The sequence below is a fragment of the Orycteropus afer genome, unplaced genomic scaffold, assembly GCF_000298275.1.
Source record: "Orycteropus afer afer isolate SDZICR_OR568_19922 unplaced genomic scaffold, OryAfe1.0 scaffold00887, whole genome shotgun sequence".
NCBI classification, from domain to species: Eukaryota; Metazoa; Chordata; class Mammalia; order Tubulidentata; family Orycteropodidae; genus Orycteropus; species Orycteropus afer.
In genome coordinates this window covers 495,646-508,150 of record NW_006922474.1, presented here as the reverse complement: position 1 = coordinate 508,150, position 12,505 = coordinate 495,646, and the positions used below count along the sequence as shown (strand labels likewise).

The window sequence follows — 12,505 nt, the reverse complement described above, 5'->3', positions numbered from 1 at the left end:
ACTCCTTGGATCAATCAGCCATGAAACACCAGAGGGTACCACTCACATAGAGAGAAAGCTCGACAGACAGGAATGCATAAATAAAGAGGGCACAGGGAGGGGGTAATCACAGGCAGGAGAGTTTTTTATGGTTGGGGGCAGTAATTGGGGCCATGAAATCAGATGTGCATGAACTGTTGAATGTAAAACGAGTTTGCTATGTAAATTTGCACCCAAAGCACAAGTTAAAAAATTTAAAAAGAAAAAAAGATTTAAATGGAATATTAGCAAAAAAAAAAAAAATAGACAACAGTATTCCTATAATAATAGTAATAAAGACCAAGTGGAGTTTACATCAGGAATGTAAGAATAATTTGATATTATAAAACCTACACAAATAAATTAAAAAAAAAAAAACACTGAAATCAAATTGATACTAACTCACAGCAACCCTGTAGGACAGAGTAGAACAGCCCCATAGGGTTTTCAAGGCTGTAAATCTTTACAAAAGCAAACTGCCTCATTTTTTCTCCTGTGTAGCAGACTGATGGGTTCAAACCAACAACCTCAGGGGCTTCCACTTGAACGATTAACTAGAGTAGCCCTCACACCATGGATATGACAGACAATGTGGGAATTTTTCCACTTTTCAGGTATGTCTGTTCCAACTATCCATTCAGGAAATGTAAAAAATAACTATAGAGTGAGGTCATGAGACCTACTTTGGCTCACTATAGTCCAAAGTTTGGTCAGTACCTGAATATCATAAGATTTTTTATTGGTGAACCATAGTGGTGGTTGGGGCCTTTAAGAATTAGTGTCCATTTTGAATTAAAGTATACTAATCTGGTAGCATAGTGCCTAAGGCACTTGACTGCTACTCTACTTCTGTAGCGATACCACCTTGGAAACCCAAGGAGGGGTCGCTATAAGTCGGGGCCTACTTGATGGCACATAACAACAACAATCCCTTAAAGTTCTGGCTTTTTTTTTTTTTTTTTTTTAACCATCAAATAAGTAGCATCAGAAGGTCTTGGAGGAAGATCTATAGTCTATACTTGTGGCAGTGCTGCAGAGCCCTTCCTTAAGAGAATTTTGTCTCCCCTTCAATCAGAGTTCTACGGATTTGTACAATGGGTTAGGACTGTAGACCAGGTGAAAATTATGACTTTTCCTGTGACAATTGAAGCACATTTTCTGATCACTAGAGCCAGAACTTCTCCTGTTAAAAAGATCATGTTAGATTTCAGTAGCCTGCCCATCTCTTTCATTCCTAAAGATGGTATTTTGGTCCATTAGTGCCACTCTAATAGAAAATACCACAGGTGGGTGGCTTGAACAAACAGGGATTTACTCTCTTACAGTTTAGGAGGCTAGATTTCCGAGTTCAAAGGGCCAGCTCCAGGGGTTGGGTGAAAGCCCCTCAACCTTGGGCTTCAGCTCTGATTCTTGCTCCCAGCCCACTGAAGCTAGAGGCTTCTTTTAACTCAGGCAGCTACTTGCTGTTGAGGCTGACAAACCCAAGATAGACAAGTAAAATGGCATAGTTCCAAAATTATCAAGCAACATGGCAGGTCACTAATTCAATTCCAGAAACAGTCTCAAGATCGGCAGGCAACATGGCAGGCTGCTCAATGAAGACTCGGCTACATGCAGGGCCCAAATGTGCCAAAACGTTCAGAGACCTTTCTCAAAGCATCTTATATACTGGAAGGAGACCACATCCCTAAGGCAGCTACTCAGCTGTTCACTGCAGATTCCACCATGGAGTTGGTTACCAGTCTCATCACAGGGAATACATCCAGCTGCCTGGCCACTCAAAACCATGGCCCAGCCAACTTAACACACAACTTTAAGTACTACAGACACCATCATCAATTAGGCAGCACCAAAGATACCTGAGGCTCAAACTATTCTAACAACACTTAGTCTTGTTGTCCAATACAGTATTTGTGCTTCTACCAGTTAAACATTGATACTTTAGGATCCCATCATCCTCAGTGAAATTGGGAAACCCATTTCATAATAATTTAGTTACATACACAATTAACTTTTAGATCTGACATACAGCTACAAAAAATAAGAACCACTTTTAGAGCCACCAATTTAAATATAAAGTTGTCTTAAGTTCTCCTGTGTAATCATAAATACTGACATCAATCATAGTCCTTTAGTCACCATTAATACAGTGGGTAATTGCAGCATCCACGTGATCCTCAATTATCATTTGAATAACGATGGCACCTCAATCAGGAAAATAATATTACCTAATTAATATTATTGGAACAAGTGGATAGCCATTTGTAGCAAAATAAACTTGGATCCACAACTGAATACACATACATACATACATACATGTTGCCATTGTTGTTGTTAGGTGCCATCGAGTCAGCTCCAAGTCATACTGATCGTATGAACAACAGAACAAAACACTGGCAATTCTTGAAAAACAAACAAACAAAAAACCGGTTGCAGCTTTACTCCATCCACATCATTAAGGTCGGCTCTACTCTGAGAAGGCAGCTCTTCTCCAGTCATATTTTGTATGCCTTCCAACCTTAGGGTCTCATCTTCTGGCACTATATTGGATAATATTTCAGGGCTGTAGTAGTTATGTTTGCGTGTCAGCTTGGCTGGGCCTGGTTAAGTGTCTGGGAAGCTGGTGGTAATTATTCCCCATGATGAGATTGGCAATCAACTCCATGGTGGGATCTACCACAAGCAGCTGAGTAGCTGCCTTTGGGATGTGGTCTGCTTCCTCCTGTATATAAGGAGAAGCCTTGGGAATGGTCTCTAGCCTATGGCACACTTGGACCCTGTATGTAGCTGTGTCATTGCTCAGCAGCCTGCTGTGCTCTGCCAACCTTGGGATTTACAATGGACTTAAGTTAATGGCCTACTGTGTAGTTTGGTAACATCGGGACTGTGCCTTTTTACTTGTCAACCTGGGGCTTCTCAGCCTCAGCAGCCAGCAGCTGTCTGCGTGAAGAAACATCTGTAGCTCCAGGGGGCCAGGAGCAGGAGGCATAACTGGACCCCAAGATTGAGGGGCTTTCACCTAGCCCTTAGAGCCTGGAACTTTGAACCTGGACTTAAAGCCTCCAACTTTTAAGAATAAACTCTTGTTTGTTAAGTCCATCCCATTTGTGGTATATTTCTTGTCAGAGGGGCACTAGGTGACCAGAACAAGGGCTATTCATAAAGTTTTCCATTTATATATCAGACAGTATTTCACTGCTATTTATAAGGTTTTCACTGGCCAATTCTTTAAGAAGTGGATGACCCCTTCCTTCTTCTGAGTCTGTCTTAGTCTGGAAGTTCTGCTGAAAGCTGTCCACCATGGGTGACCCTGCTGGTATTTGAAATACTGGTGGGATAGCCTCCAGCCTCACAGCAACACACAATCCACCACAGTATGGCAGATTGACAAGTGAGTGGGGGCATACATACAAACATACATATTCCAAAGTGATTAAATGTAAAGAAAAACAAATAATGAAAACAATAAAGAAAAATATAGAAATATTTCAATTTTTTAATGACTTCAAATTCCCAAAGTTATTTTAAAAAAGACTGATAGAGTCCGAATTAACACCTTGAATTGTGGTTTTCCTGAAGCTGATTTTTTAAGTTAGTTTTCACGCTTACATATCCACATTTGTCTATTTTCCAATGCAAATGATTCTCCCTCCACTCTCATATTTTCTTAAGCTTACTTATGGAAAAGATCAATCAAATAAAAGTCAAAGTGTCAATAAAGTGAACCCTTAACTGATGAATCCAGAAATCATGATGTGTTGAGGATATTGAAATAACTAGCAATGTTGAACTTTGGGATGGGAGATTGTAGGGATAGGGAGAAATAAAATATGTCTACTTAAATATTTGAAGAACTGTGCTAAAGCAGGGATTTATATATACTCCCTGTAGTTCTGGAGGATTACAAATTGACGATAGATTTTAGTAATGAATAATAATTAAAACTTTTCAAATTTAGGATGCCTTTAATGCTCGGGGAGCTCTGGTGGCATAGTGCCTAAGGCATTTGACTGCTAACCAGAATGTTGGTGGTTCAAACCTACCAGCCACTCCTCAGAAGGAAGATTGGGCAGTCTATTGCCTCAGAAGGCCAAGGAGGGAGCGCTATGAGTTGGATCCAACTTGACAGCAGTGAGTTTGGTTGTTTTGTTTTGTTTAATGTTTGGGTGTGTCCCTTCATTATAAATGTTTGAGTAATCCTGAAAGACTGTTTGTTGGGAATATGGTCAGGGTTTTGCTAAATTCTGAAGGATAATGCATTGAATTATATCTATCTAGTCCTCTCTTCAAACAAACACATATCAAACATCTTCTGCATACCAGACATAATTGATTTCAATGTGACCCAGTGTTATCATTAAAAATACTTATTGACTGAAAAAAAACTGATAAAAATAACTATATAAAATTAAAAAAACTTCTGCTTGCATTAAAAAAAAAAAAACTCCATGCAAAAAAGCTAAAGACAACTGATAAAATTAGGAACATGTTGGTAATTTTCCCTAATCTCTCTAATATGTAAAAACCTCCTCTTTATTGTTGTTTTTGTTAGTTGCTGTGAAGTCAGTTCTGATGGTGACCCCATGTCTGCAGAATAGAACTGCTCCATAGGGTTTTCAAGGTTGTGATCTTTCAGAAGTAGATCACCACGTCTTTCTTCTGAGGTGCCTCTGGGTGTATTGAAACTGCCAGCATTTCTACTAGTAGTGAAGAGCTTAACCATTTGTACCACCAGGGAGTCCTAGAAATTAATAAAAAGCCAGAAGTTCATAAAAATGAGAAAAGAATATAGATAGTTATGAGGTGATTGGAAGTCTTACACATTGCTGGTGGGATTGTAAAATGGTACAACCAGTATGGAAAACAGTATGGGACTTCTTCAATAAGCTAGAAATGGAAATAACTTATGATCTAGAACTTCCAGGTTTATCACCTAGAGACATTAGAGCAGTGACATGAATACACATATGCATACCTATGTTCATTGTAGCATTATTCACAATAGCAAAAAGATGGAAAGTCCTTCAACAGAAGAATGGATAAACAAATTGTGGTACACACATGTTTGATGAAATACTACACAACTACAAAGAATAATGAGGAGTCCATGAGACATTTTATAACATGGGTGAATCTGGAGGACATTATGCTGAGTGAAATAAATCAAACACAAAAAGTATTATATGGTCCCACTATAAAAAGTCAATAGGTATATGCACAGAAAGCAAAGTTCTTTGATGGTTACCAGAGAGGGTGCAGAGAGAAAGCGAAATAACTTTCTAGATAGTAGACACTTAATTACTTTTGGTGATGAGAAAGCAATCCCAAATATGGGTAAAGTCAGCACAACTTGACTAAGGTAAATAAAGACAATAAGTAGTACACAAGATAAAGGGACAATTTTGGTAAATACTGTAACATACACAATTTTGTAACAACAGTAAAAACAACCAAAAACTACATGTGTGGTTACATAGGTAGATATTGATATATGTGTGTGTATAGGAAAGCATCTGTAGGGATATGTATATACATGTTTGTGTGTGCTGCACGTTGTTGATGTGGTGCCATCAAGTTGGTTTAGATTCATAATGGCCCTATGTCCAAAAGAATGAAACACTTCCTGGTCTTGCGCCATTCTCACAATCATTGCCATGCTTGAGCCCATCACAAAAAGGGCATGGGGGCAGCATCCTCCTCCAACCTCCTCTAATTTCACAAGAGGGAGACAGAATCACCATCAGCAGCCCAAGGCTTATACCTATGAGGTCAGATAAGCCACCACCCTCCAGCCTTTTTACCAACTCTGACACTAACCATTCCTCCCACAGCACTCACTACTTCTCTGCTGGTTGTGGCAATTTGTTGCAATGGCCACACAGAATCCACAGACAATACTCATGATTATAGGGTTTATTAGGGAAATAACAGATTACAATTCAGGTTAAAGAATGCTCTCAGCATACAATTCTTTCATCAGGACTGTCTCCCATCTTCTCTGCCCTCAGGTATGCCTCCCTGGCCTCTGGCCTCTCTGCCTGGTCTCTGCCATGCTTGGGCAAGCATTACAAAGCTCTTTTAGCTGCTCTGGTGATAGGGACACCTACGGACACCCCACTGTGCCAGCAAGCCTCCTGCTCAAAGGCACTCAGCTTTCTTGCTCCATGGGCCAGCAAGCTCACTGTTCTGTCTCATGCTTGTTGGTTCCTCAGCTGGTTGTCTCATCCTGTCAGCTCAGCCAATCATCTCAGCTGGTTGTCTCTCTGTCAAGGAGATCCAGTGCAGGGATTTTGGGTCCAAGGATGTGCTTGACTCGACATCCAGCTCTTCTCTCTTGATGGCAGTGAGATCTCCCTTTCTGCCTCTAGGAAGGCTCATTTTAAGCCTAGCAGGATGACATAGCTAACCAGTCCTCACATTAGAGTTCCATATACCTTATTTGCATGGCTCTACCACCAATAAGGATGCCATGTACCTTATTTACATTATTATCAAGCTATCCAATCCCCTTGGTGGGCCATAAGCACATCACATTTGCATAGTTCTACCCAATATCCTGGTGGGAGTCAAAAAGTCTATGGCTAGGAGAGCCATACCAACTCATTCAAGGAACCATACCCATCATTGCAGCTTGTGTCAATCCATATCCTTGAGGGTCTTCCCCTTTTTGCTGACCCTCTAACTGCTATTCATAGGTTTTCAGTGGCCAGTTTTTCTCAGAAGTGGACCTGTCCACCCTAGTTTGTCCACCATGGGTGACCCTGCTAGTATTTGATATACCGATGACATAACTTCCAGCATCACAGCAACACACAAGCCACCACAGCACAAGAAACTGACAGACAAACGGTGGTGTGCTGCATAATAAATAAATAAATAAACAAACAAACCAAACTCACTGCCATCAAGTCAATTCAACCCATAGCCACCCCTCCTTGGGTTTCCGAGGCAGTATCTCTATGGAAGTAGATTGCCCAGTCTTCCTTTCCAGGAATGGCTGATGGGTTTGAATGGCCAGCCTTCTGGTTAGCAGTCAAATGCCTTAGGCACTACGCCAGCAGAGCTCCTTTCCTGCATATATATCCACATATATAACAAAACACATGGGGGCACAGTTATGAAAGCTTTATACAACTCACAGGATTAATTTACCAAGTTAAAAGGCTTGGACTATATTCTTGAGGGACAACTTAGTCAATTGGCATAATATATTTCACCAAGGTTATCTACATCCTTGTTTGATGACTAGCTTGTGAGTGCCCATCTAAGATACAACTATTTGTTTCTGCTCATATAGACCAAAAGAGAATGAAGGAAATCCAAGGCTTAAAGAAGAAACAAATCCATGGGACTAATAGACTACATGAATTACAACCTCTTCTAAGCTGAGATCAGAAGAACTAAATGGTGCCTTGCTACCACTCCCAGGGATACAATAGAAGGCCCAAGATAGAGTGAAGAAATACATAGAACAAAGCTCAAATTCCTGAAAAAAATGTCAGACCTATTGGACAAATAGAGACTAGAGGAACCCCTGAGACTATTACCCTAAGATAACCTTTGAATTTGAAATTGATGCTATCTCTGCAGGTCATCTTTCAATCAGAAAATAGATACCTACTGCCATCAAGTCTATCCTAATTCAAGGCAAGAGTTTAGAATGGAGTAGAACTGTTCCATAGGGTTGCAAGGCTGTAAATCTTCATGAAAACCTCATTTGTCTTTCACAAAATGGTTGATGGGTTTGACTCAAGACCTTTTGGTTAGCAGCCAAATGCTTTAACCACTATGCCACCAGAGCTTCTAATAATAGATTGGCTTATAAAATTAATTATATCCCCTTGAGGAATGTGCTTCCACAGACAATTAACTATATGAGACCAAATGGTCAATATTTACCCCAAAACAAAGATGAGACAGCATGTGGGAGGGGGCCAAAGGAAGTGAAGATAGATCCATGGAAATAAAACAAACAGAATGGAAATAATGATAATGCTGACACATTGGAAAAATGGTAACCAATGACACAGAACAACATGTATAAAAATTTTTAAATGGGAACCTAATTTGCTATGTAAAATACAATAAGATATTATTTTTCAAAAAGAATATAGAAAGTTTACACAAAAACAAATTTTAATGACTCTTAAATATGTGAAAAGAAACTTGACCCCTAACCCTATCTGATAGGTAGCATTCTTTGTCCCCAATTTCTATAATCAGCTTCTATTAGTACCAATATTCTCAGAATACATGTGCAAATGATGCTGGGACATTTATTTGAGATCATCTCATGTCTGTTCCCTCTGACAGAGCAGCTTCTTCAGTTATGCCAAAGTCTGAAAGCCTCCAGATTGTGTGTTTAGTTGATGAAATATTGAAGCCAGGAAGAAAGTACCAGTGTAGTTTGGTTTGTACTTTTATGGACTTAGATGCTTTGTGCTTAAATTATAAAACCAAAAAGATTATATACAAATAAAAAAAAATCTGATCAAAGATGTTTTGCCTTTGAAATGGATAGCCATTCTTATAGAAGCATTATAAAGATGGTGATACTCATATTTTATCAAACCGTGTAAATATAGATTCTGAGGTCAAATTCTGACTAAGACTTGACTGATACAACTAGAGTATCTTCAGTATTCAATCTCCCACATTGCTGTGTGAAAGAGCTAGAAGGTGAATAACTGAGGGGTGAGGTTTTGGAAATGGAAAGATAAGTTCCTTACCACATCATAAGTACCTAAGAAAGGGTTTTTTAAGAACATATGTTTTTATGTTGAATAAAGCCAAAGAGAGCAAATAGCCTTTGGTGAGGAATTTTGTTTTCTAGACAGAGTGCTTGGCAAAACATATGCCTTATCATATAAAGCAAATTATATCTTTTAAAGAAAATAGAAAACCACTTCTTTACTGCCTGAATTATCCTAATTAATGAGTTCACTGTTATTTTCATGTTTAAATTATTAAATGTTCTATACTTTCAATTCACTGATTATTTTTAAGCCCCCAAATCTGCATTTGTATAATAGTCCATTTTATAGGGGAACTTTACAAGTAATTTGAGAGGGAAATGATGTGAAAATAGTCCATCTGCAAATGAGATTTCAGCTGTATTTTTTCAAGTAAGCGATCCCTTCTTGATGTTCCTAGTCCACAGCTCACGCTGATGAATTTAAAATATACAAAGCTCCAAATGAGGAAGACTGTGCAAATCCGAGAAATCAGATCCATTCCCATTTGCATCTTCTTCTTGTTGTTTTTAGGTGCCGTGGAGTTAGTTTTGACTCATAGCGATCCTATGTACAACAGAATGAAACACTGCCCCACCCTGTGCCATTCTCACAATCCTTGCTATGCTTGAGCCCATCATTTCAGCCATGGTGTCATTCTGTCTTATTGGCATCTTAGAGCTTTTCAATCATCACTACACATGATGAATATTACTGGTGTCAACCAATGAAGTTTTTAGGCAGTTCTAACCCAGAGCAGAACTGGCCATCTTCTTAACCTGAATCGCAGCTGAAAAGGAGGATGGATAAAAATAGTTGCAGTATGGCCTAAATGACAGAGATATTTATTATTCTTCAATGATAAGCTGAAAAATCAAATCATCATCAGTGATATTCAAAATCAGAGCTCTCAGCTAACATGCCAAGTACAACGGAGGTCATATATATGATCCTGATTGCTGGTGAATTTGCTGTAGGGATTTGGGGAAATGGATTCATTGTCCTGGTTAACTGCATTGGCTACCTCAAAAGGAGAGATATCTCCTTGGTTGACATCATCCTAGTCAGCTTGGCCAGCTCCAGAATATGTTTCCTGTGTGCAATATATTTAGATGGCTTTGTTATGGTGCTCTTTCCAGATGTATATACTGATGGTGAATTAATGAGCATTTTTGATATTTTCTGGACCCTTAGCAATTTTTCAAGTGCCTGGTTTACTTCTTGCCTCAGCATCTTCTATTTACTCAAGATAGCCAATATCTCCCACACACTTTTCCTCTGGCTGAAGCAAAATGTTAACAAGATCATCCTTGGGATTCTTCTGGGGTCCTTTCTCATCTCCTTACTTAGTGTTCCAATGACCTACTGCTACTGGCCTGATGATTTCTGGTATCAGTTTGTGGACAATAATGAAGAAAATTTAACTTTGGAATTCAAAGTGAGTAAAACCCCAAACCCTTGGCGACAGATTCTCCTGAACTTGGGGGCTGTAGTCCCCTTTATTTTATCCCTGATATCCTTTGTATTGTTACTTTTCTCCTTGTTCAGACACACCACGCAGATGAAACTTTACGGCACAGGGTCTGGAGACCCCAGCACAGAAGCCCACATGAGAGCCATCAAGGCAGTGATCATCTTTCTGCTCCTTTTCATTGTGCACTGTACAGTCTTTCTTGTACTAACCTCTAGCTTTCTGATTCCTCAGACAAAATTAGTGGTGATGTTTGGTGGCGTAATAACCATCATTTTCCCAACAATCCATTCATTCATCCTGATAATGGGAAATAGCAAGCTGAGGGAAGCTTTTCTGAAGGTCCTAAGTTTTGTAAAGGGTTTCACAATCCTTTGTTCCATACCAAGCCCTGGGGAGACTGCTGAATGAAAGAAGAAAGAAATCAACAAAAAGACCTTCTTCTTTCTCCCAAGTGATTACATTTATTTTTTTTTCTTATATGCTATGGGAAATCATTAATACCATCATTATTCTAAAGATAATTTTTGTCTTCTATCACATTTCTGTTTTATTTTTTAATCTAATATTATCATCAAACCACTATGCTTTCTTTATCCTGGCAGGAAAAAAAAATATATATATATATATATATATATATAATTCCATACTAACATTTCATACTATTGCCTAAATACAAAGACATTCTGCTTCTTTCTGCCATATTACTGGCAAAGGAAGGAGCTCTGGTGGTGCAATGGTTAAGCATTTGGCTGCTTGAACCCACCAGCTGCTCAACAGGAGCAAAGACTGTCAGTCTGCTCCAGTAAAGATTTACAACTTAGGAAACCCAATGGGCAAGTTCTGTCCTATAGGGTCACTATGAATCATAATTGACTATACAGCACACAACATCAACACTGGCAAAGGCCTTGAATTCAATGAGCAGAAGAATTTCAGGCATACAGGCTGGGGAAGAGATATTAGAACACATCAGTTCTTCCTATAAAATCAATCATATAAAACTACATTGTCTGAATTAAAGTGCAGTCTTCACCTTTTCTGTCCCTTTCCATTCAATTCTGAATCATTTGTCCTGATCAGGAGGGAAGAAAAAGAGTCTTTGATGAGACTCTACCTAGGAAAAAATATGATGTAGGAAAAGTGGTCTGATACCCACTTTTGGAAGGTTTGACCAGGAAAGGGGGATTTGTATCAGTTAGGAATGTATATAGCAGAACCACCTTGGGAGAGGTTGAGAGAGGCAATCAGGTTGTTCAATAGCTAAACCTAGCTGGTCATGGCAATTTTAGGAGTCTGTTCTCAAAGTAGTCTTTGGGATGTTCTTTCTAACCTTCTACACTAAGGATTTTTCCACGCTTTCCTCTTCACAGCTCTCTTTTCTCGATTTTGTTTGCAGTAATGTTTTATAAACAATTAAGTTTCTTTTAAAGTATGAAGTTCATACTTTCCTGGGAGCTCTGGTGGCATAGTGCCTAAGGCATTTTACTGCTAACCAGAAGGTTGGAGGTTCAGCCCCACCAGCCACTCCTCAGAAGGAAGGTTGGGCAATCTACTTCCGTAGTGATACTGTCTCAGAAACCCAAGGAGGGGTCGCTGTGAGTCGGGTCCGACTTGATGGCAGTGAGTTTGGTTTGGTTCATACTTTCCTACTTCATATTAGACAAATGTAAATAGTAGGAAAAAATTACATATGTTGGAAAATTTTTTAAATACAGGAATAAAAACTCTAGTTTATTGTGTTTTGTATTGCCTAGATTAAAATATCTTGTGGGCTAAGTATTAGTTCCCAAAAAAAGAATAAATCTAGTCAAATAAGTCTAATACACCCACTCCTTACTTATCGGCATGGATAGGTCCCAAAGATCATATCATTATGCAGTAATTGGTGTTAAGTGAAAATGGAGCATAATTACATCAAATCACAAAATGGAAGATGAGTGCATCATTACATAACTGCCCAATTACATAGTATATAACTGCCAAACCACTGAGAATCATGGACTAGCCAGACTGACACATAATCTTAATCATAACAGCTAGCGTTACTTTTGCATCATACTTCAGCGTTTGTTACTGCCAGACATATATTGTTAATGCACAAAATAGCTGAATACTAGATTTTTTACCATTGTAGTAAATGTGAAATGTCAGGTAACAAGATAGTTGGTAAGTGAGGAGTAGGTATAGCAGAATAGTACTATTCTCTGGAAGTATTATTGGTAGAAAACATTATTTATTTGTTTATATATATATGTATCCATCTAAAGTAGTGACTATAATG

The 12,505-nt window shown here is 38.8% G+C and overlaps 1 protein-coding gene across 1 annotated transcript; it reads left to right on the top strand.

Moving 5' to 3' along the window:
* Positions 1-9,669: 9,669 nt before the first annotated feature.
* On the top strand, positions 9,670-10,632 carry LOC103212230 (taste receptor type 2 member 9). The gene has a single exon (XM_007958234.1). It carries the CDS (start codon positions 9,670-9,672, stop codon positions 10,630-10,632), a length of 963 nt encoding a protein of 320 aa, XP_007956425.1.
* The last annotated feature ends 1,873 nt before the right edge of the window (positions 10,633-12,505 follow it).

What these genes read in the sequence shown, in the direction of transcription:
- LOC103212230 (XM_007958234.1), top strand. Translation starts at nt 9,670, where the DNA reads ATGCCAAGTACAACGGAGGTCATATATATGATCCTGATTGCTGGTGAA.